At 51.8% G+C, this 26,479-nt stretch overlaps 2 protein-coding genes across 2 annotated transcripts in view; one reads left to right on the top strand and one right to left on the bottom strand.

Annotated features, from left to right (window-relative positions):
- GRIP2 (glutamate receptor interacting protein 2) overlaps window positions 1-7,609 on the top strand; it is a 40,975-nt gene extending 33,366 nt beyond the window's left edge. The window contains exons 21-23 of the mRNA XM_080810065.1: window positions 3,290-3,433; window positions 3,889-4,035; window positions 5,051-7,609. Coding sequence (XP_080666191.1) covers window positions 3,290-3,433; window positions 3,889-4,035; window positions 5,051-5,209 — 450 coding nt within the window. The 3' untranslated portion in view covers window positions 5,210-7,609. The remainder of the gene's footprint in view (window positions 1-3,289; window positions 3,434-3,888; window positions 4,036-5,050) is intronic.
- A 3,436-nt stretch (window positions 7,610-11,045) lies between these two features.
- Window positions 11,046-26,479, bottom strand: part of SLC6A6 (solute carrier family 6 member 6) — an 80,447-nt gene continuing 65,013 nt past the window's right edge. Inside the window, exons 10-15 of the mRNA XM_080828194.1 lie at window positions 25,137-25,249; window positions 21,427-21,564; window positions 19,755-19,857; window positions 19,072-19,172; window positions 16,521-16,691; window positions 11,046-13,657 (exon numbers count right to left, since the gene is read on the bottom strand). Of these exons, the coding sequence (XP_080684320.1) occupies window positions 13,517-13,657; window positions 16,521-16,691; window positions 19,072-19,172; window positions 19,755-19,857; window positions 21,427-21,564; window positions 25,137-25,249 (767 nt within the window). The 3' untranslated portion in view covers window positions 11,046-13,516. The remainder of the gene's footprint in view (window positions 13,658-16,520; window positions 16,692-19,071; window positions 19,173-19,754; window positions 19,858-21,426; window positions 21,565-25,136; window positions 25,250-26,479) is intronic.

The following is a 26,479-nucleotide window of genomic DNA, read 5'->3' as shown; positions in this document are numbered from 1 at the left end:
AGGTGCAGCCTGGGGATGTGGTTGTGGGCGTGCCCTGTGGAAGCACATGGATGTCAGCATCAGGGACAGCACAGGGGATGAGAAGTGAACTGAGAAGTGAATACAGCTTTGTGCGAGGTCAGCACGGCTCATGGTGGAACAGGCTGCCCGGGAAGGTCTAGGAAGGATCCCACTGGGTCACTTCAGAAACTCCTTCATGCTCTGAGAACAATAATTTAAACTTTCACTTTATCTGTGCTTTTGCCCCTTAAATTGTTGATTTTTTCCTCCATCGGTCTTACAAATCACTAGGCTCCTCGAAGAACTGATTTTGGGCTTTGTTAATTCTCTCATGTGTTTCATTGTTTTCTGTCTTACTCATTTCTGTGTTTAGCTTCTTCTTTATTTGTGTTTACATATGTTTTCTACCATAGTGCATCCTAAGCTATGATTTTACCCACAGACACTGCTTTGGCTGGATTCCACAAATTTTGATTGTGATGCTTTTATGGATCATTCAATTCCAAATATTTCAAAAAAATTTATTATGATTTTAGTTAAGCCCTTGAATGACACAGAAGTGGAGAGTTTTGTTTTTTATTTTTTATTTTATGTATTTTTTTTTAAGATTTTATTTATTTATTTAACAGACAGATCACAAGTAGGCAGAGAGGCAGGCAGAGAGAGGAAGGGAAGCAGGCTCCCCAATGATCAGAGAGACCGATGCCGGGCTCGATCCCAGGACCCTAGGACCACGACCCGAGCCGAAGGCAGAGGCTTTAACCCACTGAGCCACCCAGGCGCCCTGAGTTTTGTTTTTTAAATCCAAATTTTAAAATCAATTCATATTGGGTTTTAGTTCATATGTACTGTGGCCAGAGAATGTGTTCCATATGCTTTGAATTCTTTGGCATTTGTTGAGACTTCTTTGTGGCCCAGTATGTGATCAGTTTTAGTAAACATTTCATGTATGCCTGCAAAACAATGCAAATTCCCTTTTGTTGGGTGTAGGGTTTTCTGTAGATCAAGATTGTTCATAGACTTGTTCAGATCTGCATCCTTATGAAATGTTATACGCTTTATTTATCTTTCTTTTTTTGTTGATGGTATAAAATTATCATGAGTGGAGATTCGGCAAGTTCTTGACATTTTTGTCATTTTTGTTTTCTGTCCTTTGAGGTTATATTGCTAGTTTCATATAAATTCATGCTTGCTAGAACTTCTTGGTGAATTTTTCTTTTTATTATTCATCAGTATCTCTATCCCTATGTACTTTCCACTTTAAATTCCATTTTCCCCCATAACAATATGGTTCCACCAGATTTATTTTACTAATGTTTCCTGTCTTTTTTCCAATTTGTTTTCAAAATTACTTTTACTAAGTGTGTACATTTATCATTTTAAACGTATCTGTTTTATGCTGTATGTAGCTGATTTTCCCCCCAATCCAAGAACCTTTCTCTTTTTAAAGATTAGTTCATTTATATTTATTATGATTACTAATATAATTAAACTTAATCCTAGCATATAATTTATACTTTCTATGTATCCCACTTTCTCTGTATTTCTAATCTACTATCTTTCCTTTTCTAGTATTGATAAATCTCTTATTCCTCTTTACTCTCTCCACCACCAAAACAGTCATTTTTATTCTTTTAGTGATTATCCTTAATTCATTTATTTTAATAATCAATTTTTAAATTTAAAATATTTTATTATTACAGAAGCCATATATGTGGATGGTGCAAAATTAGATAAATGAGATAAAATCAAAACTAAAATAAGCAAAATAAAATATAAGAACATAGCATTCCCACCACACATAGATCATGACTGTTACTGCTTCAGTGAGAGTATATGTATTTTTAGGATAGTGAAACCATGATGTACACACTACAGCTACTCCATTTTTTCCATACATAGAAATAACTGTCTAATACGTTTTCATCTCTTTTAATACCAAGGTCATATGTAGATTTTCACAGTTGACCCCAAATTTCCCTTTACACCTGGTCTGGCTAAACCAGTGCCGAGTCCATGCTTGGCACCTCGTTGTTATGCCTTTTCAGTCTCTCTTAATTTTAGTCCAGCACCTTTTTAATGATGCTAATTTGAAAATTTTGTTTATTAAGATAAAATTCACATAACTTAAAATTTACCATGTTAAAGTATAAATTGAATATTAAAAGTAAAAAGAATGAATTAAGGAGAATCACGAATACTGTATATTCACGATGTTGCATTTACACAACCAGAACATTTCTAACATCCCCAAAAGAAACCCCACGTGTCCCAGCCACTGTCTGCTTTTTGTCTCTATGGATTTGCCTGTTCTGGATATTTCTTATAAATGAGGTCATGCGGTATGTGGCTTTTCATGTCTGACTTTTTTCATTTAGCTTGATGTTGTAGAACATATAAGTTCTTCATGCTTTTTATGGCCAAATAATATTCCAATCTATGGACAGACTAACTTTTTGGAAAGACCAGGTGCATTTGACTTTTTCTAGTAAAGTCGAGTCAGTGCCTTTGCCCCCTCTCCTTAACAAGACAGGGCCTGTAGAATGCTCCCGTTTCCCTCTAAACTCTCTCCTCTTGCCTCCCTGCTTGTTTATAAATTGCTCAGTTAGTTCGTGTGGGGTTCTAGTCAGTACTCATTCGGGTTGAAGGCAATTAACTTCTTTGGTCACTGTTTCTTCTTGCATTCTTCTTGCTTCTGAGTTCATCCTTTAAGATCTTTTAGTGAGACTGTTGGAGTGGTAAACTCTTTGCAGTTTCATGTGTGATTTTATCTTATTTATTATTTTTTTTAATTAAATTTTTTATTTATTTTCAGCGTAACAGTATTCATTGTTTTTTCATGATGAGCAAGGTAGCAGAGTGGTTAAGACCCTTGACTTTGAAACCAGATTCTGATTTCAAATCATAATATCTCTTAGCCTGGGTTTTCTTACCTGTACAATGGACATCACCCACCCCCCACCCCCCACCCCCCGCCAAAATAGTATTTGCCTGTCTGGTAGTATCGTAGAGAACAAAATGGGCTCTGTGTGTATGGTGAGTAGAACTGAGCTCAGAACAGAGTAAGCGTTACTCATTCAGGGCCAACAGTTAGTATTCTGATTGTGGGTGTGATCGAGGATCCGCCTCCCCCTGCCCACGCTCAGACCAAGGGCCCCAGGAGGGCAGGGACTCTGTCTATGCTGTGCACCGCTGTGACTTTGAAGGCCGACACAGTGTAGTTGTCCACAGATGCTGACTGCAAACAGCAGGCAAACAGGCATCCGCATGAAGGACTGTGTATCCGCAGGCATCCATCATGACAGGCACGGTGCAGAGTGTGGCCCTCGAGGGCAGGCCCAGCCACCAGCCCTGGCGGAGGGGCCAGGAGGTACAAGCGTCCCCTGAAGAGATGCCGGAGCTGTTGCTGCCGACACCCTTAGAGATGCACAAGGTGGGCGCTGGGGCTGGGCGCGGGGTATACATATATACACCACTTCCTTAAAGGAGAAACCAGCCTCCTTTGCCATCATCTGTAGGTTACTATATAGAAAAACAAACGGAGAAGAAACCTCTCCACCAGTAACCCTTAAAAGTCTCAGGGCCTCTTGATAAATTTGAGAGATGAGCAAGTGTTAGAGGGGTGGAAACCTGTTGATACCCCACGGAGACGTTCTCCTGGGGGAAGGGAGAGGATTGAAGAAGAACTGAGCAGGAACCCCTTCCCCAAGTTCCCCACTGTGACTGGTGCCGGGAACCAAAGGATGTGCTGCTATGGAGAACGGCAGGGAGCGCAGCTGGGCTGGGGGCTCAGTGTGGGTCCCACACCAAGGGATTTGGGCTGCTGTGCTGTGGGGAGCTGGGGCAAAGGCCAGAGCTCCAGGGAATTCCTCCTCCTTCTGCTCCCAGGTGACCCTGCACAAGGACCCCTTGCGGAATGACTTTGGTTTTAGCGTCTCTGACGGCCTCCTGGAGAAGGGTGTCTATGTCCACACTGTTCGCCCTGATGGGCCAGCCCAACGTGGGGGCCTCCGGCCCTTCGACAGGGTCCTTCAGGTAATGCTGGGCTGGGGGCATAGATAGTGTGGCCTTTCCTCGCCTCCTGTGGAAGGAGCCCCACTTCTACCCTGGCTGAGTGGCCTTAGGCAGGTCACCTTCTCTCCCTGAGCCCCAGCTTCCTCCTACGTGAAGGGAATGACAACAGTCCTATAGTCAGGTCAGGCTCTGTTACATTGCAGTAACAGCCAGCCCCGAATCTTAGTGTCTTAACACACAAACATTTATTTGTCTGCTGGGGGCTGGCATGGGCTTGCTCCATCAGGCTGGTGGGGGCTCTACCCTCCGGCAAATGCCTTCCACCGCGTGACATGGGAACGGAGACTGGAAAATCACCCGTGGGTTTTTTTCCTGCCTTCACCCAGAAGCAACACCCACCACTCCCCTTCACAGCCTATTGGCCAGAACCAGTCACATGACCCCGCTAATGGCAAGGGAGCCTGGGAAATGCGCGTGAGCCGAGGGAAAGCTCTGGGACGGCGCTGGTCCCGCCACCTGGCGGTGTTTTCCCCGCGCCCCAGCTGCTTTTGTTCCCCTGGTGTGATTTCTGCTGTGTTGGTGCTACATTTACTGAATATGTTTCCTTTACGTTGGCGGAGGTCTTCCGACTTGAATTTATTTTGAAAGGAAGCTTTTCGTGTCCTTAGGAATGAAAAACCAGCACCCCTTGCTTGACACACAGAAGGTCACTGTGAAATAAAAAGCCAAAGAAGCAAAGCAGTGTCACCAGTTCTAGGCAGGAAGCTGCTCTTTCATGTTGAAAAAGGGAGAGGAGTAGGTGTTAGAGGAGTGGGAAGGATGTCCTGGCGCCCCCTTTGGGGTTTCTCTTTGATGAAACCTAACCAGAGGGATTGAGAGAGAGCTCGATGAAGGAGGACTTCTCTCTGTGTGTTCTAGATGGACCCTGTATCTGGGCTGGGGCCGGGCCCATCCTTGAGGACACCTCCCGATTCCTACCTACTTCAGCCCGGGCTCCCCTGATGCCCATCTGTCCCCTTGCCTGTGTTCCCTGCAGGTCAACCACGTTCGCACGCGGGACTTTGACTGCTGCCTGGCTGTGCCGCTCCTGGCGGAGGCAGGCGACGTTCTAGCACTGGTCATCAGCCGCAACCCTCTGGCACAGAGCAGCCGAGCTCCGCGAGCTCCAGGCCCCAGCAGCCCCCGGATGCTCTGAAGTCAGCATGCGGTCTGGCCACCCCAGGGGCTGCTGGAGTAGATCCTGGCCGCCAGACCTGTAACTGGGCTGGAGACCTGGCCACTCACTCATCCATCTGTTCATCTGGCAGGCTCTGAGCCACGGACCGGAATCTGTCTCTCTTCTCCGGTTCTGCGGTCCCTGCCCCAGTTGGAGTGACATCTAGGTCTTTCTCCATGTTGGGACTCCCAAGATGCCCAGAGGAGCCCCACTCAGTAGGGGTTGAGACAGGCTGCTCAGCTGGGAGAAGAGGAGCCTAGGAGCTAGGGAGCCCAGCTCATTGGGAGTATTTTCTCCCAGCAGAGCTGTATAGTTGCAGGGGAGGAGTGAGCTCCCTGTCACAGGAGGTGAGCAAGTTGGAACTTGATACCCCCGTTGCAATCATGGTCTGAAGTGTGAGGTATCCGGGCAATGGGTCCACACACGCTCAGGTAGTTAGTTGCCCCACAGGGGGAGCATTTAGGGTGTGGCTTGGGGGGCAGTTTTTCTGGACAGCCTCCCACCAAGAGGGATGCCACTCAGCATGGGAGCCTAGCCCCTTCCCTTCTCCAGAATTCTGGTGTTTGGGGCTTGCTGGCTTCCCCACTTAAAAGGCTCTTGAGCTGGGGTGACTGAATTCCAGGAAACATCAGCTTATTGATTGTGAAAGTGAGTGCTTCATTTCCACCTCTCTGGTCTGAAGCCTCCAGGATTTGAGACCTGCAGTTCTTCACCCTTTGGGCCAGCTTGGTGTCAGGCTTTGGGCTCTCGGCCCCTCCTGCTTTTGTTGGAGCTGTAGACACAGATCTATATGAGTATACCCCTCTCAGGTCAGGCCCCTCGTGATCTGAGGGAGTCGTCTGGGACAGAAGACCTAGGAGTTTTTATTCACCTGCCATTTCAGTGGAGATGGGAAGACGATATATGTCCTCTCCAATCTCCAAACCCATGAAGGAGAAGAGATGCAGAGAGGGAGGCACAGAGGCAAAGGTAGGCAGGTGGGAGAGAGGTGAGCCAGCCATTCTCACGCCCAAAGGTGACAGCGTCCAAAGGGGCCATTTAGGAAAGTTTATTCCCACTTGAAATCTGGAACCACCAGCATCCCTTAAAGTCATTGTCCTCATTTTCCACAGACCAGAAACCCTTTTGATTTTGAGAAGGGCAAAGGCCTGCACCTGGTGGTCTGGGCTGCAGCCCCAGAGATGGAGGTGGGCAGGCCGGATCCCCAGGTCAGGTCTGGGGATTTGCTTTGCTCTGAATGGGGGTCTCAGGAAAATGGGGCACCAACTCCCACCTGCATCCTCCATGCTTCCATCCTGTGGAGGCCCTCAAATGCTCTTCCACTTGAAGGACAGGATGGGGAGTCAAGAGGCTTGTTCTTTTTGCTCTGGGTTGCAGCTTGGTTGCTCTGTGACCCCCTCCCTCCTTGGTATGACCCTCTCTAGACAATCTAGGGGAGGATAGTCTCTGAGCAGGTACGGGCCTCCCTGTCACAGCCGGAACCATGCCCACAGGGCACCCTGCCCACTCTCTCCCCGAGGGCCTGCATTCCCTTGTCTTCTCCCTCCACTTCCTGCACCCTGCCACTCCCTGCCTTCCCGGGGGAGCCTTCCATGCCAGGGCTGGACTGCCCATTGCCTCTGCTATTGTGGATTCCTGTGTAAACACCTACCCCGGGGTGAAAGGGCACTGCCTTCCCCCCCAGCATAGGGGCACCAAGCAAAAGCCAAGGGTCCTCAGCTTGGGGGCCTAAGGGGTAGCACCGCAGAGACATGGCCACTGGAAGCTGCAGCTGTGTGAGCTTGGGCAAGTTGCCCAGCCTCTCTGGGCCTCTGGCAAGGGATGGGGCTGGACAGGCCACAGTCCCAGGGCCTCTCAGCTCAGGAGAACTGCGTTCGACTGCAGGTGAGGGAAGCAGTAGCCCCTCCCCGACTGGTGGCCCCCTGCCTCCTCGGACTGAGGCCTCTGCCATCCCCCCTGACGTATGCAACCAGGCCACCAGTGGCCCCTGGCGTGGCCAGCCTTCTCATATGCAATATTTCCTCTGGCTTCTCATGGGGATCATAGATCCCAGACTTGACATTCCCCGATGCCGGTCCCCGGTGAGCATCCTGCCTGCCTATGCATTTTGGGTACAGCTCCTGTGACCTGCCCCTTCCACCCCCAAAAGCTGTATTTTTCTCTGGCTGAGATTAGAGCATATTCCTTGTAAAGTATTTTTCTACATGGGGTTTTCTTAGGGCTCTCGGGAAGCACATGCCAAGGGGCTGCATTGCCAAGGCCATTTGGGGTCTGGGGCCCGTGTGTTAATCTGTTCTGCAGGGGCTGCAGGGACTTAGGAGCTGGGGGTGGGTGAGGTGCTGTTGGGATGGTTTTTTTAAAATAAAATTATTTAAATGCAACTAGACTGTGGTGTCTGCCTTTTTTTTTTTTTTTTTTAAATCATAGGCTGGCCATAGCTTCGGCTTGGAGCTGATGACATCTTCCCTGCTTTTAATTCATTCATCCATTCTGTAGGTCTCCTCGGGCTCTGCATCATTCCAGCCCCCGGGAAAACGAAAACAACATAAACATGACAGATGAGGCCCTGTCCACATGGGGCTTAAGATTCTAATGGCAGACAGTAAAGGAGGCAGCAAATCGTAAAGGATTATTTCAGGAGGTAGAGGGTGCAGTGAAGAAAAAAAAAACCAAAAAACCCAGTAATGGGCATAGAGCAGGGGGTGGCAGGGTGGGGGTGGCAAGAGCTGTAGCTCAGGGGTCAGGAAGAACTTCTCTGAAGAGGTGACATTTAGGGTGAGACCTTAACGACAGAAGTCCCCTGTGGAAACCAGGAAGAACTGTCCCAGGCAGAGGGCACAGCCAAGTGCAAGGGCTCTGAGGTGGGAAAGAACTTGGTGGGTTCCAGAAGAGAAAGGGGACCCAGAAGCAGAGTGGGGAGACCAGGTGGGAGGTTTGCAGGGCCCAATGGGAAGGGTTTGGGTGGGGACTATGGGTTTTATTCTGTCTGCAGGGCGAAGCCGAGGAGGCAGGTGAGTGGAGGGTCTGCTATACGGAGCCCCTTTGGCTTGGGTGCGGCCCTATCAATGCCCTCAGTCTTCACAGGGCAGCTGGGGCATGATAAACCCTGAGGTCACGGCCAGACCTCACCCGGGAACCACAGCTCTATGTGGGCTGAAGAGGAGCTTCTTCCCATCAACTATGCAGGATGAAGTGAGTGCCCCATCTCCAGAGGTGTGCTAGGATGGCTGGACCACACTGGGTGCAATGATACCTCTGGGCTAGGGAAGCCAAAAGCGAGTTGCGCACAGGGCACTGCTCCTCCTAGAGCTGGGTGATAGGTTCAGGGCCCTTCTAAAACAGGAGGGAGGTGTGGTCAGGTGGTTCCCTGGAGAGACAGTCCGGCCCTACACACTGGCTGCATGCAGGCATGTTCCTGCGGGCTTTTTGAGAATCCTCTGGATCCTCCGACAGCCTTTGGGGGTGGCTCTGTTATCAACCCAATTTTCCAGGTGATGAAAGGAGGCACAGAGAGGTTAAGTAACTTGTTGGGTGTCACAGGGAGTCAAGGATGGAGCTACAGTTTGACCAAGTTACATGGCCAAGGCACATCGGGAGGAGGAAGGTGGACAGAGTCCATCCGAAAGACCAAGAGCCAGCAAAAGAACTGGGGGAGGGGTATTTTATTCTAACCCTGTCTATAAATAATGAGTTACTGGGAGATTTTTTTTTTGGTCTTTCAGGAAGTTGGGGAAAGGACCCAGCAGGCTCCCCTGAAAGTGCCCACACTCATCCGTAAAATCACCTGCCCTGTGACCCCCTCGAAGCTGAGCCCTAGACCATAACAGTGGGCTGGGTACGTGATTCCCAAGGCAGAGGACATCTGTGCCAACCACTTATTTTCTGGGATCCTGAGTGTCCTCCCTCCTGACAGCCTCATCAAAACGGAACACACACGTGTTGGATTTTAAAAAGGAAATGTTTATTTTCATGTTATAAGGTGATTACAAACTCCTCTAAAAAAAAGCAAAGATGAATTTAAAATATCGATATACATATTTATCTAAAAAGCAAAAGAGGAAAAAGGAAAGCCCTGCAAAATACAGGGATTCATATCATAAAACATTTATACACAAAAGCTTGTATACTGCAAGACTGAATTACACATCAAGGATCTTATTCGGATACAAATGTTCCTCCTCAGAAGAGTCTTGTTGGTTTTTTTTTTTTTTTTTTTACAAAAGTTTAAAATATCTTAAAAATATTTTGAAGTTTTAAAAAAAAGTCCTGATGAGCCAGACGTATTTCTGGAAGGAGGCAAGACCCACGTTCTCAGCTTTCTCTTGTGCTAAATACAGAGTCACAGTTGCTAGGGATTCGAAAATTAATTGGGGGTGGGAGGGGAGGAGAAAGAAAGAAATGGAGCCAACATCTCAGTCTGAAGCCGGATATGTAACAAGATGCCCCATCCCTCGGGGAACTGTCAGAACATGTCTGTAGTGACACCCACAGAACAATGAAGCACAGCTTCCTATTAAAACAAGAGCATTCTGAGGGCCAGGCATTAACAGGGTACTGGGGGTGAGGGAAATGCGGTTCTCTGGCTTCCGGGGTGTTCCCGCCCCTCTCTGAGTTTGGTATTTGGGATGCGGTTTGGTTCGTGCTTGTTGGATTTGTGCACAGTGCTATTTACAGGATCCACATGGACAGCCCAGCCTGGGGCTGCCTGACACTGGGTTTCAGGGGCAGATGCAACCTCATGGGACCTTGATGGTTCTCTCGGATCCTTCCTGGCCTGTGTCTGAGGCTTGGGGGAAGGGAGGCACCTCTGCCTTAAGCACTGGCTGCCCAGAGCATTGCCCCATTCAGAAGGGCAGTGTTGGGGAGATGCTGGTTGGGCTCTGGACCTCTGTGTGGTGGCAGCTGGGAGACACAGATCACCCCGTGCTAGGCTGAGGTCGGCTAACTCCCCTCGTGCTTCAGCACCTTCTCTGAGGGGGGTGCACTGGGGATCTGGAGTGAGAATGAGGGCACAGAGGTCCAGAGAGGGGGCTGTGTATCACCCAGAAATCCTCCAGGACGATTTCTTCCTCCCTGGGAATGTCATGCATGGCCTCAGGCTCAATCTCACCTAAGGGATTCTGCCTCTTGTACACCCACTGGCTTCACTGGGCCTCAGTTTCCTCACATGCAATTGGGATCTCAATTCCTAGCTTCGAGGGCTGTTGGGCGCAGGGCCAGGGTGAAAGGGTGATGCCTCTCCCGCTGGATGGCGAGCGGCCACCTCTCCCACAGAGCCGCAGCGGGAGGTCTGGGTGGCCCGAGGATGGTGGGGGGGGGGTGCTGCTCTCCTCGTCCCTGAATGCTGGGGGACAGAGCGCTTTCCTTTTTCATAAAGGCTCGTCTTTGGTCTTCAGGGAGAACACTGGGGAGCTGCACTCACCACTCGCCACACCTCCCCCTCCTTGGAGAACCTGCCACTGAACTGACTGGAGACAGTCTGGTTCCAGTCCCTGCTCGCTGTGCCTTGTCTCTTGCTCACTCTGGGCCTCAATGCCGACTGGGGAGGCACTGCTCCTGCAGCGCGGTCCACTGGAGGGACCGACACGGCCCCTGCTAGGCTCAATGACCCATCTCCCTGGGTGAGATTTATCCAGAGCTCCTTCCCCATTCCTGCATCCTCAAAAAGTCCTTTAACCATCTTCCTTGCATCCCCTTCTCAGAGCAGGCCAAGACTGTGCTACGTGGGGGCACCAGAATTTCTGACCCATCCCAAGGCAGAGAGTGGGCGGAACACCTGTTCTCCAGAGACAGGAGGACCAGAGTCATGAGCTCCAATGACAAGTTTCCTTTATGTGGAGACATATAAAAGTCACGCATCATTACACCTTGTACTCACAGAGCCAAGTTCTGCAGATACACAAGGGCTAGGGGAGTAGACAAGAGGGGCCGATTGGAGACAGGTGCACTGGGAGATTGTCAAGGAATGGGCTTGGGGAAAGTGGCTGACCTTCCTTCCAGGCGGGGCCTGGGGACTTGGTCTGCATGTATCTTTGGTCTAGAATTTGGTCTTCGAATCTTGGAAGAGGCCTTTCTCAGACCATTTCCAGAATGTTGCAATTTGCCTACCAACCCAAAATACTGGAGCTTTTCACCGGAGGGGAGAAGTTGTAGCCTGAAATGACCACAAATGCCTGGGCAGCCACAGCTTGCCAAGCTCCCTAGATCCCCACACATCACCTGTCCCCAATCGTCGACAGTGGTTAGTTTACTAAGTTCCATGAGACAAAGGAAAACAGGTCACATTGCTACTCAGTAAAATTCGGAAACAACAACAACAAAAATCAAATCAGACACAGTGGCAACCATAAATACATAGAAAAACAGGAACACAGAATTGTTAACAGTTTGGAATAGAACTGGGTGTTGTTTGGCAGAGTATATGCTTTGGAAACAGTGAAATGTGAATGCTTGCCAAAGAGAAGAGGTTTAGGACTGCCTCTGCCCCTTGGGACAGAATTTGGGGAGAGGGTTCCAGGATTCAGAGAACCCAAACCCGAGCTGGACTTCACTCCCCACACCCCACGAGGCAGTCACCGTCGTTTGTGCGTGACAATGTTTCGGTGTAAGTTTAGACTCTGAACTTGAAAAGTGACAGTACAAATGGCACAGTTTAGGTCCAAATAGGGGCTTCAGGGGAGACGGATCCGTCTCAGCATTTTAAAGGTGCAGTACCTCCTCTCCTGGTTCAGAGAGGAATGCCACTCTCAATAGGGCTCTTGGTCAAACCAGTTCTGGGGTGCCGGCCCCCCAAACAATCCCGTCTTTCTAGAAAATGCTCCCTCACCTCCTCTCCTCACTCCCCCCAGAGTGCGCTTCTAACACTGGCTACTGCAGGAGTCTTAATGTGAAGAGCTTTGCCATCTCCCAAGTCAACACCAAGGGCCGCTCTTGTGCCTGAATGTGGAGGGTGGTTTGGGAGCACTTTGCCCGAATCCAAGATTCAGGGAGTCTCCAAAAGCACTCTTGGCACTCCCAGCTAGGAGCTGGGGCAGCCCTGGGCGGGGAGCTTGTCAGGAGTCTCCCAGCCTCTGGGAGATGAGGACAGAGCTGAGGGAGGAGAGATGAGGAAAGAAAAGCAGCCCTCCCTGACACCAGGCCTCTCTGAACGCCTGGGCCCACACCCTTTGGTCCACTGGCTCACCCCTCGTCCCTCACTGGATACATCATGCTTCTCTCCTACACGCAGCTGCAAGAGATGTCAGCTGGGGAATGGCCAGAACCTGACAGAACTCCATTAAAATGCAACAGACCCATCAGTGTGGGTCTGGAGCCCCGAGACCGCTGGCTCCTGCTGGGCTGGTCTCAGACCTCACCAGGATGCTCTGGGCAGCAGCCGAGCGGTCAGCCTCCTGAAGGCTCCTGAATGTTCGGGCGCCAGCCTCACCAGCCCTCCTGGGTGCTCTTGCTGCTCCCCATTGGACGAATGGTCCTGACACTCCCTCCGACAGTCCTTCTGATTATCCACCCTGGATCTCAAAGTATTAGGTGGGATTTTGCTCCTGGTGCAACGGTTTCTAGAGAATCTGACTCTCCGTATGGCCCCATCTGTCTGCTTTAAGTCAGTCCCTTCAACTGAGGGGTCGATTCATTATTTCAGCATCTCTCTTCTTGGCTAAGACAAGTGCAATGAAGCATCTTCTCGTGGCCCTTCTTCCTCCAGCCCCTCTGGGTCTGGCCAGCTCAAGGGGCCTCCCCCTCCCCAGCTGTATGCTTCTATTTGAACCACGTTGGGAAGGTACTACACCTTTAAAAATAGGGCTACTGTCCAGGAAAATTCCGCCCTGTGTTTTTGGGGGCAGAACTTTCTGCCAGCTACGCAAGCACCGAAGAACTGATTTTGAAAACGAGATCTATTGCTGGCAAGAAGATCAATTCAAGTGGTAAAAGAGTGTGACAATCTCTAAATGTATATATAATTATATGTTAAAAAAAAATACAAAGAAAAATTTACCAAGTTCCCATAAAATACATCTAATTCAGTATGAAAGCTCTGCCTCACCCCGGACATCTGCCGGTGGGTTTTCTTTTTGTACAAAATATCTCCAAATCAAAACAAAAATACGCACACGCACAATACCACACCCACACCCACACCCATATGCACACACGCGCACACACACAGAGTAACATATTCTGTGACAATTAAAAAAACAATCCTAGTGCAAATAGAAAGCTCTGTAAACCTGGTCCTATGAGAATCTAATGTTAGTAAACAGCAGGGAAGCAGCCCGGCCGCCCAAGAGCTCACATCATGGTCTCTACTATGATGTGGGTGGGCTTCATGAGAGCGCCATTCACAGCCAGGCGGGAGCTGTAGGGCGTAGCCCCCTCGCGCTCCACAGCCCAGCGGTTGGGTTCCCTTGGGGTCAGCAGGTACTTGAGTCTCTAGAAGGAAGGAGACAGAAGCAGAGAGCAAAGTCAGGCAGCCGGCTTCCCCTCTCTGCCCCCTCCCGCCTCTGAGTCCCACCCGTGGGTTGTTTGGCCTTGGACACACTAGTAGACAAACCCTCTCTGGAGCCCCCACAACATCAACCGGCAAATGAAGGAGTTGAACTAAGGTGCTTCTAAGGTCCCTCCGGGCCTTGAATCAGGGCAGAATTCCTGTCAGCCGTTTCCTTGGCCAACCCCTGCTTGCACACCTCAGGGACAGGGAACTCACACCTCCCAGCTCTGACATCTTTCTCCCATGAAGTTGAAATATGACTCCTTGTAATTCCCATCCCCCGACTTCTCTGACTTGCAAGGCAGCCCGAGTTTCTGCCATTCCTACGCCAGAGGCTGGATAGCTGTTTTGAGCCTCATATGGCTCCCACCTTCCCCGAGGAGAAACTCTAAACTCCTTGGCTGCCTGTCAACTGCATTTCCTGCCTTCTTTCACTAGGGTCCCCCCGCCGCCACCCCCGTGGGTACCCGGTTCTCCCTAATGGGAGCTGGGAGACCACTGCCCATGTCAGAGCTGCATCTTCTGACAAAGAGGAAGGAGCCAGAGATTGGACTGTGTGACAATCATCCCACCACTTTTGGGCACGGTGAGTTTTGTCCTCCCCGGCTCATTGCCAGATCATGGACTCAGGGAGGCCAAGACCTTCCCAGGATACCCAGGAAGCCAACAGTGGAATCAGGACTGGAACTCAGGGCTCCTGACTCCCAGCTCCCCTCCCGGCAAGTGTCCATTCAGAGACTTTCAGCTGGAAGCAGTTGTGAAGTGAGGAGCCGCCTTACTTCCTACTAGGCATTTATATTCCATTTAAGTATATTACAATTTTTTAAGCTGCTTATTAAAAGCTACTGTTATCTCACTTGGAAAATCCAGATTGCCATCTGCTCTTAAAAACTTGCAAGATCTGGAAAGCCCAGGGCCACACATTCCCTCTTCATAACAACAGGCCAGAGTGGAGACTTGGCTGCCTGCCGCAGCTCTGGAATCACCTTCTCCAGGTCCCTCCCAGCCCTGCCTGAGGGCTTCCCTTGCCTGGGTTCCCTGCCTGGTCCTGGGGAAACTGGCCTGGAGGCCCCAGATAAAGGGCAAAGGATGGAAAGGGCAGCCAGAGAGCAGGTTCGGCTCCCTTCCATCACACTGCCTCTCTGCACAGGTGCATGCCCAGAAGATGGGACAAGAAGCAGATGGACCTGGAGTCATCCCAGGACAGAGCTCTGGGTTTGCACACCCAGCTCAGACAGACGCTCATGGCTGGAAGCACAGCCTTCCACCTCCAGGGGAGACAGGTCGAGTGGCCCATCGCAAACAGAGTGACGGTGGCTGCCTTTAGGGCAGGGGGCTTGGGTTGTCCACCTGGTCTGAAGGTGCAAGTTTGGGTGGCGGCCTCACCCACACCCTCCTCCTTCCCCCGCACAAGCCCCACGCTCATCAAACCTCTGAACTTAGGATGGAACACTAATTTTAAAATTAGGCTTTGAAGGCACACAAGTTAGCGATAGGTGTCCCCCCCATCACCCCTCGGTTGAAATAATGCGACTGCTACAGGCACTGATCAATCAGAACAGACATCCAAGACCCTCTGCTGTGCCCCATCACCTCTTTAGTTTCTGGGTAGTAGGGACATTCTGGAAATTCCCACCGAGTGGAGGGCTCAGGGCCGTCCCCCAGACCCAGTAGTTCAGGATTTTAACAAATCACAGGGCCTACCAGTATTCTGGCTGAACACTGCGGTCCTTTCCTGTGTCCTCTGAGAAATTACAACGGGTGGATGCTGCAGGAACCCCCCAAGGGCCCCAGGGCTATCCCGGCTCAGACCACCCCGGCCTCACGGCCTGTTTTCCTCCCAGGCACACCCCCGCCTACTTCCTCTGTCTAGGGCAGGCAGCTCCCTGTCTGCCGGGCCACCCCTCTCCCCCCTCCACCACTACCTCCAGGCCATTCCCCTGCCCACAAGGAAACTGGCCCAGCCCAAGGGGGAGCCAGGGCCCCAGGACATCCTGGCTCCAGATTTTTAAGAGAATAACAATAAAAACAGCCCAGAACAAAACAGTGTAGTCTTGGAGCTGGCCCAAACCCAAAGGTTAAGGGAGATTCTAAGAAAAGGATTTCTTGGAAAGAGCCCCAGCTTTTGCCATAGCCTGGAATCTGCAGTATTGTTGGGAGACATTTCTGAGGGGTTGGTGGTAACGAGGGGGCCTCGGGGTGGGAGACTGGCAGGCACAGGGACCTGGGGGCCTGAGGCTCCATCTCTGGCAGCAGACAGGGCCACAGATGTGGGGAAGGGGACACCAGCATGAGTTGCGCTTATTCAAAACTTGGCTTCAGGGTAAGAGAAGGCTTCTGGGTGGAGGTTCCTTCCTGGCTCCTTGTCTCCTATCATGGCTTTAGTGACATGGCCCTAGGATGAAGCCTTAGCTCTGAGCTTGGCATGCAAACCCACGGTCACCTGTCCAGCGCCATGGCCCACCTCCAACCCCGGAACACGTCACTGCGGCCCATGGCATCACGGCCTTCCACATCTCACTCTCTGCCTGGCAAATTCCTCCTCCTGCCCACAGCCCTGCTCCGAACATCACCGCAGAGCCTCTGTCCCCGTGAACTGTTCTTTGTCCCCGTTCCCCCACAGGCCTGCCCACAATCTCAATCGCTCCGTGGGGCAGGCAAGGGGTGCAGGACCCAGAGGGGGCAGCGATGTGCCCAAGGTCACACAGCAAACCGACAGCCAACAGCCAGTAGCTGGCTTTCACCCTCCCAACCGCCCTGCTCTCCTGCACCCCCCAACATCCAGCCTCGGCCCTTGGGGCTCACCACAAGAAATGGCCCTTCCGTCTGGCAGAGGCGGATGACCATGACCAAGGGGACACACATCATGGAGGACAGGGCCAGACTCCAGCCTAGCCCGATGGCCCAGGTGGGGTACACATAGACTTTGTTGTAGGTCAGGGGGATGTACTTGACAAGAGAGAAGATAAAACATCCCTGTGGAGAGAAGCACAGTCAGGAGGGATCCCGGGGCAGGGAGCTTCGGGGACCAGGGCAGGCCCCACCAGAGGGACCTCACACCCTTCTCTACTCTGCTAAGGACCCTCCCCCCACCCCCATCCAGGGCAAATCTGATCAAGTCGCTTCCCTGCTCAGGACCCTTCTGTGACTTCCCAGTGCCTTCAGGATGCTGTCCAAACTCCTCAGCCTGGCCAGCAACATCAGCCAAGAGCCATGCCCCTTCACCCCTTACCTACCTACTACCCCTTCCTCCCATATCCATACTCCAGCTGCCCCGAAATCCTTCCAGCTCCTTAAGCCAGGGCCTTAGAACAGACTGGATCCCTTCACCCGTCATCTTCTCATCCTAATTTAGCTCTCGTGGTCCTGCCTTACTTGCCCAGGCCCTGCCCAGAAGTAGTCAGGTGCCCACTCTCTCCCTTCCCAGGAAGGATGTGGTTATTACCTCTTCAGCACACACTCCCCCACCCAACTGAGTCAGTCTTGTTCTCTTACACCTGGGGCAGCTCTAGGCGCATAATAAATGCTAGCTGCATGGCTCTAAGTCTTTCCTCCCCTCCCCTGCCACCACCCACCCATCTCCATCCCTGACCTCCAGACCTAGCCTCCTAGGACCAGGTGGGCATCTGGGCCTTGCCCAGTTGGTGTCGAGCCCCAAGCCCATGCCAATGGCCAATGGCCCTCAGCATCCATGAATGGTGGGGTACAGTGAGCTCTGAGCCCAAAAGCCTGTGCCAAGTCCACATTTCCCTGACAAGAGCACATAAGGCTGGCTGGGAAGACCCAGGACCTCTGCTTCTTGTCAGAATTCCAGCATCTCAGTGCATAACCCAGCGTTGTCTTAGAGTTATCCACAGTGTAAACACGACTTAAATCTTTATTACCTAGTATCTAGGGGTTAACGGGAAAACAATCTAGAGAAATCAGAATTAGTGAGGTGGGAAGGGAGAGCATTAGGCTGCAGATGTCTTCCACTAGGCGTCTACTGTATGCCTGGCCCTGTTGCTCCCGTCCCTAAGGGTGAGGTGTAGGTGAGACAAGGAAGAGGGTCAGAAGAGGGCTGCTCTAGGCTCTCCCAGCACCAGGAAGCTTGGTACCTGCCCATTCATATTCCTCTTTCCACCAGGGTGACCTTATCCTACCACCTGGGGATGCAGGCTACCTCTGATCTATCCAACTCCTTGGAGAGGAAAAGAGAAGAAACCGATGGTCAGAGTGGTGAGAGGAGTTTCTCACAAATCAATGTCAAGTGAGGATAAGAACACAGGCTTTGAACCCAACTAAACTCATCTCCATCAGTAACTCGCCCATTGTGGTTCCTGGCTGCTACGTTTCCTGAATTTTGTGGGGAAGATACACACCTCAGATGAGAAGACCACAGCAGCCACTCACCTCCCACTGCAGAGTCCTTGCTTTATGCCATGGTAAACCGGGGCCCTGAGAGGTAAGGGACTTGCTTAAGGTCCCACACGGTGAGTGAAGGGCAGTGTGGATTTATTCTGGCCTGGGAGTGGGGTCACTGAGAGGAGGATCCATACACGTCTCAGCACCTAGTTCCTAAATGCAAGGACCATTTCTGCCATTTGCACTTCCCACGGTATGAGCCGAGAATGGCGTGGGAGATGTCTTCCCCTGGGGTTCGCTCCAAAGCTCGCAACTAGTTTCAAATAATGACAGGGAAGCAGAGGACTTCTCTTTGGCCAGAGCCTGAGTGGGAGTCTGAAGCGGGGTGCCTGCATAAGCTCTAAGCTACATTCCAAGATGGCAGGCAAACCACCACAGAACCCTGGTGGGAAGAGGAATGCGGCATATCACCGCCTTTGGGTCCGGGGCAGGTACGAAGCTTTCTTGTTCTTGGGAAAGTCCACAGCATCTCTCTGCTGGGACTTCCTCTGACCCCCACCCCACTGTGGAAATACCCCATTTGAAACATCTATGACCTGTCCCCATTTGATAGCCCCAAAGGCCCCTCGACTTAATCAGTGACCCAAACTGCGCTCACTGAGTTCCCGAAGGGCTTGGGCAAAGGTTATGTGCTCTGTTGTGGACCCTCTGAATTTCTCGACATGAGCCCATATACCTTCCTCCTTCAGAATGCCTTGCCTTTGCACGTGCTGGTTCCTCTGCCAGGAATCCCTTCCTTTCTTCTCTTCCTCACCAGGTCTTACTTATCCTTCAAAACTCATCTCAGCGTAACTTTTGGGAGCAGCCTGCGGCCCCACCTCTCCCAGGCAGAGGCATCGCTGGGCTTGTTCTAGGCCAGCACTTAGCAGGTGCTGAGATGGGTTAGCAGGTGAGAAGGTCAAGCCCCAAGGAGAAAAGGTTAGCACCCACAGCCGGGCAGGGCAGAACTCACAACACAGAGAACTGGAGTGACCACGGCCCAGCTGTACTTCATCCAGGGACCAGGCCGATAGCCAATCATATCCTCAATACCGTCATAAAGGTTATCGCTGCCTAGGAGAGACAGACGTAGACAGATGGTGATGCCAAGTACAATACAAACATCTGAATTGCACAGCAGGGGCTCAAGGGCCATTGCGGGTGGGGGGAGGGGGTCCCTGGGGTCTGCTCTAGGTTCCTGCTACTCGATGCCAGGAAGACCCAAGAGTGGCAGATAGACGTTTATCCGAAATTATCTGAAATTCAAATGTAACCGGGCATCCTCTATTTTTCAGGCAAACTTAGACAAACCCCAAATCCTGGTGTGGCCAATCCAAGGTCTCAAGAGGGTTGAAGTGGACCACGCCTGGATCCCAGAGCAGTAAATCACAGGGAGACCCTTGCTCAGCCAAATTCTGTGCTTGTCAAAATGTACAGTCACAGCCTGCATCTCCGGCATGGGGAGAATATGTATGAGGCTACAATGGTATTATTTCTGCAGGGAAGGGGCAGCCTGGAGGGGAAAGGTCCAGACAGGGAAGGCCCTCCTGTTCAACTCCAAATGAATTCCCCTGAGAAGTCTCTGTTTTGGAAGCTTCTAAATACAGAGACCCAAAGCAGAGACTTGAGAAAGGATATGCAGCAATCTGTACTCACCATATATCCAGGCAATAACAAAACATTCAAAGAATGCAACCCACAGAAGGCATACACCGCTAGCTGCATAGTAGTCAAAGAGTTGAAACACATACATGCCACCCTGTGAAGAAAAGAACCAGAGAACGTTGTTTTGCTACTTGGTATCCAACTTTCTTAATATATAAAGAGCTTTGGCATATCATTAGGAAATTAAAAACCCAAGAGAAAAATGGGCACAAAAAAATGGGTACAAAGATGCTCAACTTCATGTCTGACAAGTTTAAAAACACATACTCAGGGGTGCCCAGCTGGCTCAGTGGGTTAAGCCTCTGCCTTCAGCTCAGGTCATGATCTCAGGGTCCTGGGACTGAGCCCCACATCAGGCTCTCTGCTCAGCAGGAAGCCTGCTTCTCCCTCTGCCTGCCTCTCTGCCTACCTGCGATCTCTGTGTCAAACAAATAAATAAAATCTTTTTTAAAAAATTATTTAAAAAAAAAACAAAAAACGAACAAAACACACACACACACACACACTCAGGGGCACCCGGCTGGCTCAGTCGGAGAATGTGTGACTTTTGATCTCAGGGTTAGAAGTTCGAGCCCCGCACTGGGCACAGGGATTCCTTAAGAAAGTTAAGATCTTTAAAATACACACACACACACACACACACGGAAGCAAAACGTGTTTTCCTTTGCAAAAATGACAGGTTTCCTAAAGCCTGCTTCCAAAGAAGGTGCTGAAAACGGGGGCCAGCAAAGAATACTTTGGTGATGTCCAGCTGCTCAGTGTGACCTGTGATCTGCTTTTGACGTGTGTGTGTGTGTGTGTGTGTGTTTTCCTTAAAGGCACTTCTGGAAAAAAATTATTTATATTTCAGGTAGGAAAAAGTGGTGATGTGAAACCCAAATTGAGTTATGGGGCAAATGCAGTGATTTGCTGGAGACTGTGGGGAGGTTGGTGGGGAGGGGTGTGTGGGCCAGCCGGCTAGGCCAGGCCTCCATGCTTCTGTTATTTAGCACAAGAATCTTTCTGGCCTGCCTCTTCTTAGGTGATCCATTCTTGTCTTGGACACTCCCTGCCTCCTTCCTGGCCGCTTCTTTCTTCCCATTTGGATGGATCCTCCTTGTGGCCTGGGCCCACCCTCTGCACAGAGCACCCTCCCAGTCACCCAGATAGGCCTGGGCACTTCCCTAAGTTTTTACCAGGTCTGCATTTACCCTCCCTAATGACTCCACCTCCCTCCAGGCCTGAGAAGGGCCACTGCACAGTCACGGATGAAAAGAGCTGCTATTAAAATAGATTTCAGCTCAAGTACCCCTCCCCCAGGCCTCCTGGGTGGGAGGGAGGGAAGGAGGGAGGGAGGGACAGAGGGCAGGGGGTGGGCATGGTGTTGCCATGGAAACAAGAGAAAGAGCTGGGGAGTTTGGGTCAATTGCTAGATCCTGAGCTGCCTCCTGCTGCCCGCAAAGTAGGCCAAGGTCCACCCCCCTCCCCAACCCCGCTCCCGCCGGCAGGGTGGGATCCCTAAACGGGGTTGGGCCAGGAGATCCTCTGTCCCCAAGCTCCCACCCAGCCACTGCCTCCACTGATAGGTGTCAGTCCAGCCCTGACCTGGTTTTTGAAGTGCATGTAGGTCGCCAAGAGCCCCGCAATGAGGAGGTCCCTTGTGCCAGGTGAGAAAGCCACCTACCTCCGTCACCATCGCCAGCCCCAGCAAGTAGCTGATGCTGCACACGAAGGCGATGAAGATTTCCCGACGGAAACCCTTCCTTAGGAAGGATGGGTAAAGATCGACCAAGGACGTGACCTGTCCTTCGACTTCAACAAACTGCAGAGGAGAAGACAGTGGTTGAGCCCCAGGTGCCCAGCACCTCCCCTCTGCTCAGGAGAGTCCCCAGCACACACAGAGTAGCCTGGAAGTTGGGGGGTCAAGTCCAAACGTAGTAACCTGATCTGGTGGGCTCTGCCTGGGGAGTCCCACCTGCTGGTCCCACCTTCCCCAATGGTTTTAGCTCCACGGGGACTGCGGATCCATCGAAGAATCCCAGTGCCCACCTGTGCGAGCCAAGTGCTCACTGTGCCCCCCAGGAACCCAACCTGCGCTCCCAAAGGGGAAGAAGCCCATCTGAAGGGGCCTCTCCTTGGGTAACGTGCAAGGATGATTCTGCATCTCACTAAATCTTTCCATCTTTGCAACTAAAAATGTAACCTGGAGAGTGATCTGTATCATTACACGGAGAGCTGTCTGTTTTAAACAGCAACACGAAATGGTCCTGCAGTCCCGTATCGCCATGGGTCTGACCGATGCCCGGTGGATGGGTTCCGGGCTTCTGCGGCTGCTGACCTGGGCAAGGACTCTTCATTTCCCTCTACTTTGGGGGAAGCTTCAGGGCTGAAGGGTGCATAGAAACACTTTACGTTTTGGTGACTAGAACCGAAACTCTCTGCCAACCAACACACCCTCCCAGGCCTGTCCCTTGGATTTCTTTAAAAGCTGCAAAGCTAAAACCTTGACCCTTCTGCTCTTTCATCTGAGCGAGGCATCTGGGAAGGATGTTTCCCCAGCATTCCTACAAGAAAAATCCAACCACTTAACTCCTCTGGGATGTATCACAGGAGGATCAAGGACTACAAATAGGGAGCAAATCCCTTTCATGGCTGAAAGGGGCTGGAAAAAGGGTTCTTTGTTGCCAGGAATTCAGGGAAAAGATGAGCAAGAGGCTCTTGAAAGGGGCCCAAAGAGAAGTGGTTGATGGTTTGACCTCTGTGATTGATGTGTCAGCCAACGGGGTTTTGACTCTAAATTGCCACCAAATTACATCGAGCCAGCTCCAAGATCCATCTTCAAAAGGAGACTCGAAACAAAGGTTCTTTCCTTTTTGAGATGGGGAAATTAAAGACCGGAAGGTGCAGTGTCAACTGTGAGTCAGGGTCAAGACCAGCAGAAGCCCCTCATTTTCAAGTTCCCTGCCTTTTTGGAGAAGGCCGTGCCCAACCCTCAGCCCTGCTCCACCGGCTTCTTCAGACCTCCCTCACTTAATAGTCACGGGACCCCTATTTCTCCAAGCATCAGTCTTCTCCCCTGTACAATCGGGGGAATCTTGCCTACTCAGCAGGGATGTTGAGAAAGATCTGAAATCACGAGAGGAAAAACTGCCAATTGCGTGATTGCTGTGAACCCAAGTCAGGGGCTGAGTGAGCTCCGGGGGAGATGCACCAGCTTTCTCCTCCTGCCCTGTGCTGGTTGCTCTCTTGTGCAAACATCTGCCTCCAGGCGCACGACAACCCTCCTCCATCTCTCGGAGAAAGAACACAATGCACGATGATCCTAAGCCCAAGAGGGCTCCCCCAAGATGCTAGGCATCTGGGAGGGTGTTTCCTTCACGTGCAAGGGTCACACTCCATCAGCAAGAGGCGCCTGCCTGAGGGTGCCTGGGGGATCTCTGCACTTCCATGGGAGGAAGCTATTTTGGGGGAACTCCAGGGTAAGGCCGGTGGCAGGGGGGTGAATGAGATCAGGAAGCCCAATGGGCAAGCCCATTCCTTAAACCAGCTCTGCGTGGCCTCGACCAAGCTCTTCTTTTCTCAGACTCGGTTTTCTGGGCTCAACAGGGCAACAGCTGTGTCCAGCTACAGGGACAGAGCTTTGGCTCAGGGAGGCATTCTGAGCAGAAAAGGTCCCAGCTGCCCCCAAGAGCTGGCCTCGATGCCCCGAGCCTGCTGGCCACCATGAGGCCTCACCAAGAGGTGCAGATCGCCAGCCAGGCTCCCCATGCCTCCCAAGGAGAAAACCTAATGAATAAACTGCCTCTCTCACTCAGGAAGCAGCTCCCACAGCTCAAGAGGCCCACTGGGGGCCCATGGAGATGTCATGCTTTGTCACTCATTAACCTCTGTTTTTGTTTTTTGTTTTTTCGCTAAGAGCTTTGGAAGAAGTTACAAAAGCCATTTGCTTGGGGCCTCTGAAGGCCAAACTCATTAATGAGCGATGATTAATGGAGTCCTCCTGCTGTTCATACAGCGCAGGCCTACCACCAACTGCACAAGTATTTTGTTTTCAGGCTCCCGAATGTTTCCACTCTGTTCTCTCTGCTAATCCTGAGTCCCCTTCCTGCCAAATCCTTAGCTCTGTTCTTGACCTTGCTGGCAGACTGCCTCCTCTCCTCTGCCTGACCTTCTAAGATGGTCCTCCTACCTGGTTCTGAGTCCACAGGGACCCATCCCTGGGCCCCGGTGCAGAGGCCGCTGCCCAGGGGTGGGTAGTGACGCCCTCTCCTGACCTGGCAGCGGGCCTCACCTCTCACGTGGTCCCAGCTAACCAATGATTTCCCAGGCAGTGGCCAGAGACCCAGACCACCCAGGAGACTGCAAAAGGCCTGCTTTTCAGATGCTGGCCCACCACTTGTAGGGTTCTGGTCAGGGCATACTACCGGCCCGCCCTGCACATCCTAACTCCCCCGTCCTGGAGCCATGCCTGTGCTCTGAACTGTCCTCTTGAGACAACCCCAAGGAGAACACACGTATCTCCATGGGAAGGTGTCCAGGAGCTCACTCTGTCTGTGCCTCACACTTCATACAAGGCAGTGGAGATATAATCACATCCATTTACCAGATGAGAAAGCCGAGTCTCAGAGAAGGGAGGAAAGGTGCCCAATGCCACACAGCAGCATGGGGGTTTGCGACTGTGACTCCAAAGCCAGACTCGGCCTCTGGTTGGCTCTCCCTGACACTCCCCCGAGGCCTGAGCCCCAGACGGATGGGATGGAGGGGATAAAATATGCAGGGAACAGCCACATGCGGGGTAGCTGGTATAGATGGAGTCCTCCCGTGGGAGGGTAGAAGCTGGGTGGCCAGAGGACAGGGCGAGTCTGAGCAAGGCTCCCTAGTATTTAGTTGTTCACTGATCCCTGGAGGATGACGGTTTCCCCACGTGGGGAACAACCCGTGGGCTCCAGGCCTCACCAAACAGTAGGTGCTCTGGCTGCACTCGGAGAACCATGGATGGCCTCGGCCCTAACTATCATCCCTGCCCTGAACTGCCTGTCTGCAGCGTCACTCACAGCCCCCCGTGGGACCCTCCGTGGGAACACATTATCACCATGTGGTCTTGTCCTTTTACTTCCCATCCAGGGCTTCATTTTAACCACGCCCTTCAAGTGTCCATTTCCCCCTTGCTGGGGTCAGACACTCGAGCTCTGGGCCAGAGGTCCTCCTCCTGCTGCCCCGAGGCCTCTTCCCCGGCACCCCCCCAACCCCCCCCAACCGGGGTCCTAGCGGAAGCCTCGAGGGCTTTAGCTGGTTTAAGTCTGACGTGAGGGCTGGAAGGGGAAGGGGACTTTCCCAGAACACCGGTCCCCATGGGCCAGCCCTCCACAGGGCATCCCCTCGACCTGTACCTACCTGGCTATCCAGTCCAAGCAAGAGAAGCATAATAAAAAAGAGAATGGACCAAAACGTGGGCAGCGGCATCATGGTCACGGCTTTTGGGTATGCAATGAAGGCCAGGCCAGGACCTAGAGGGAAGAGAAAATGGGAGGGGCAGAGGGGGAGGCACATCAGTGACCGAGCCACCCAGGCGCCAGAGCTCACACAAAGACACTCGGGACTGAGGCGATGTCCCAAACCCCAAATGCAGGGAGGAGCCGGGTCTGAATTCCTGCCTGGGGGGAAGAGCCCAGGCCTGCCTCCCTTTCGGATGGGGTGCACTGGGGCTCAGGTGGGGCCCCGTTTTATCATCTGTCTCCTAGGCAGCAGCACCAGTGGCTTCAAAGAATCTGGCAGACACTGGTCATTTGCGGGCAGGAAACGGGACTGAGCCTGGGACTCAGTCTACTGGCTTGAAAAAGGAGCCCCGCCGTCCCCCACCCCACCAGAGCAACCACGCCAATATTTGCTGGAAGGAAGCAAAGGGGGAAAGACCTGGTTATCTGAACTACTGAAGCCTCCGTTTGCAAAGAGAAGGTTTTGACTTCTGAGTTAATGGATGAAACACTGTAGAAGAGCCAAAATCTCCTCAGGGGTGCACGTGAGCACCCCACCTGAGCAACGCCAGAGCCAAGGCCCAAAGCTGAAGGGAGGTGTGCACGGGGCCAGGCCCCGGGCTCGGGAGACCCTCCGCCACCTCCTCTTTACATCACCACGTGCCCCTGCAGGGCCCTCAGTTTCCCCACCTGGGAAGTGAGGGACAGGATCCCAGAAATGCCTCCCCAAGGTGCCTTCTTGTGCTCAGATTCTCAGATGCTAAGACCACTACCCTAGGAAAGGGTTTCTGGTTTCTAAAGAGGGGCCTCTGGCAGATCTGGAGGCAGGGTGTGCGAGACGGGAGCCCAGCCCCGGCAGCTCAGGGGGCACCTTTCTGACTGGAAACATTCCAGAGTCACAGGGAAAGAAAGGTCTCCTCCTGTCTCCAGTGGGCCTGAGGGGAGAAGCCAAGGGGAGGACCACACCTGAGGCCTGCAGGCGCAAAAGGCAGTAGGAAGCAGCAAAAGGAAGGAGGCCTAAAAGGGCCTGGGCTGAAAAAATAAAGTAAAATCCACAACTTAAAAAAAATAAAAGCAGTAATAATTTTAAAAAAGTCAAGAAACGTGAAGACAAAAAAGAGTAGAGGGTGGGATATTTAGAGCAGACATCAGAAACCCAAGGACTGGCTTAAGAATGAAAACAACAAAAACAAAAACAAAAACTTGAAAATAAACTGGACCCAGAAACCACACAGTAGGGCGTCGACCACAACCGTGGCAGCA

The sequence above is a fragment of the Martes martes genome (assembly GCF_963455335.1).
Source record: "Martes martes genome assembly, chromosome: 1".
In the NCBI taxonomy this organism is placed as follows: Eukaryota; Metazoa; Chordata; class Mammalia; order Carnivora; family Mustelidae; genus Martes; species Martes martes.
Note: the sequence above shows the minus strand (reverse complement) of the source record. Positions and strands in the feature narration are given on the sequence as shown.